A 1,446-nucleotide genomic window follows, 5' to 3' on the forward strand; every position below is an offset into this window, starting at 1 on the left:
ACACACACACACACACACACACACACACACACACACACTCACACACACGTGCCTTCACTCCTGTATACACGCATACCTGGAGCGTGCTGCCCCCACCCGGCGGCCTTGCAAGAAGTCCCTGCAGGTATTTCTCTCAGAGTGTCTATTCCAATTGGCCGCACAGAGTCGGTGATGTTGACGGGCGTCGCAAGCTTGAGCAGCGCAATGTCACCTGTCAGTTTGGGCGACACTGGGGAACAGAAAATACAGTCACTTGCATAAGTCAACCACCCACACAAAGGGCCATTTCCAAAGGTCTCCTATCTATCTATCTATCTATCTATCTATCTATCTATCTATCTATCTATCTATCTATCTATCTATCTATCTATCTATCCACCAAATGTGTCAGGATGAGTCGTTTCGGCCGTATTTAACATTATAATGGCACTGTATAAGACACCCACTTGTCTGAGACAATCACCTGTACAAAGGGCAATTTTTTTTATTTCTTCCTTTGCGTATATTTTACATTATAAAGACACTGTGCGAGACATCCACCTGTCTCAGTCCACCACTTTTCTCCCCGACAATGGGTGGCCTTCTAAGACAATTTTGACTGCATTTTTTGTTATTACATTGTGACCCAAACACGAAGGAGGACCAAGAAAGCCTTGCTTAGAGAATGAAAACAGATCAGTGACGGGAGAAGGGCTGGCGACTTTTTTAAAGCTTCTGAACAGAGAAATAGAGGTGCACTATGATCACCGTAGCTTGTTTCTAGATCTGGCATTTAAAAAAGTGCGCCCAACAGACTAGAAGTATATTTACTCCCCTGTCTTCCCAGTATCCCCCTCCACTCTCCACCCTGCCCCCCCCCCTCCTCAACAGAACCCCTCCGGGTAGCTTGGAATCAACAGACCCTCCAAGGTAGGTGTTGTGAAGTTGTTAGGGAAACGGTGTGGTGAGGGGGGGGGGATTCACAACTGCAGACAAGATCTTTAATTAACTATTGATATTTCTAGCAAGCTTCCTTTCGACGTGCCGACGTGTGTACATAACATCTTTAAACTGACAAAAGAAACGTGTGTTATTATTATCTGTTGTGTCTCTAGACACCTGGGGTATCGGCAAAAGAGCATGAATACCGCGGGTTTAGGTACAATGAAAGGTGTGTGGTTGGGGGGGGGGGTGTAGTCCATGAATGTCATAAAGGCAAATGGCACAACGCCAGCCTAATTGTCTGACGCAATGTATATCGTGTCTGTTAACCAAAACGACATATTCTAAGTCACCTTGTCACCTTATCAATGGGTGTAATCCCAAAAGTGTTTACCTAAGCAGTAAGAGCCGTCTTATACTATAAAATGATTCAGAAATGACTCATTTCGAAACTTCAGGTGAATAGATAGATAGATAGATTGATAGATAGATAGATAGATAGATAGATAGATAGATAGATAGATA

General features: G+C 44.1%; 1 protein-coding gene across 2 annotated transcripts in view; it reads right to left on the minus strand.

Annotated features, from left to right (window-relative positions):
* Nucleotides 1–1,446, minus strand: part of LOC101852309 (tryptase beta-2) — a 31,332-nt gene that overhangs the window by 4,113 nt on the left and 25,773 nt on the right. For both annotated transcript variants that reach the window (XM_005093763.3, XM_005093762.3), the window contains exon 4: nucleotides 77–229. In XM_005093763.3, the coding sequence (XP_005093820.1) occupies nucleotides 77–229 (153 nt within the window). The remainder of the gene's footprint in view (nucleotides 1–76; nucleotides 230–1,446) is intronic.

This window comes from Aplysia californica, unplaced genomic scaffold (assembly GCF_000002075.1).
Source record: "Aplysia californica isolate F4 #8 unplaced genomic scaffold, AplCal3.0 scaffold00069, whole genome shotgun sequence".
Lineage (NCBI taxonomy): Eukaryota > Metazoa > Mollusca > Gastropoda > Aplysiida > Aplysiidae > Aplysia > Aplysia californica.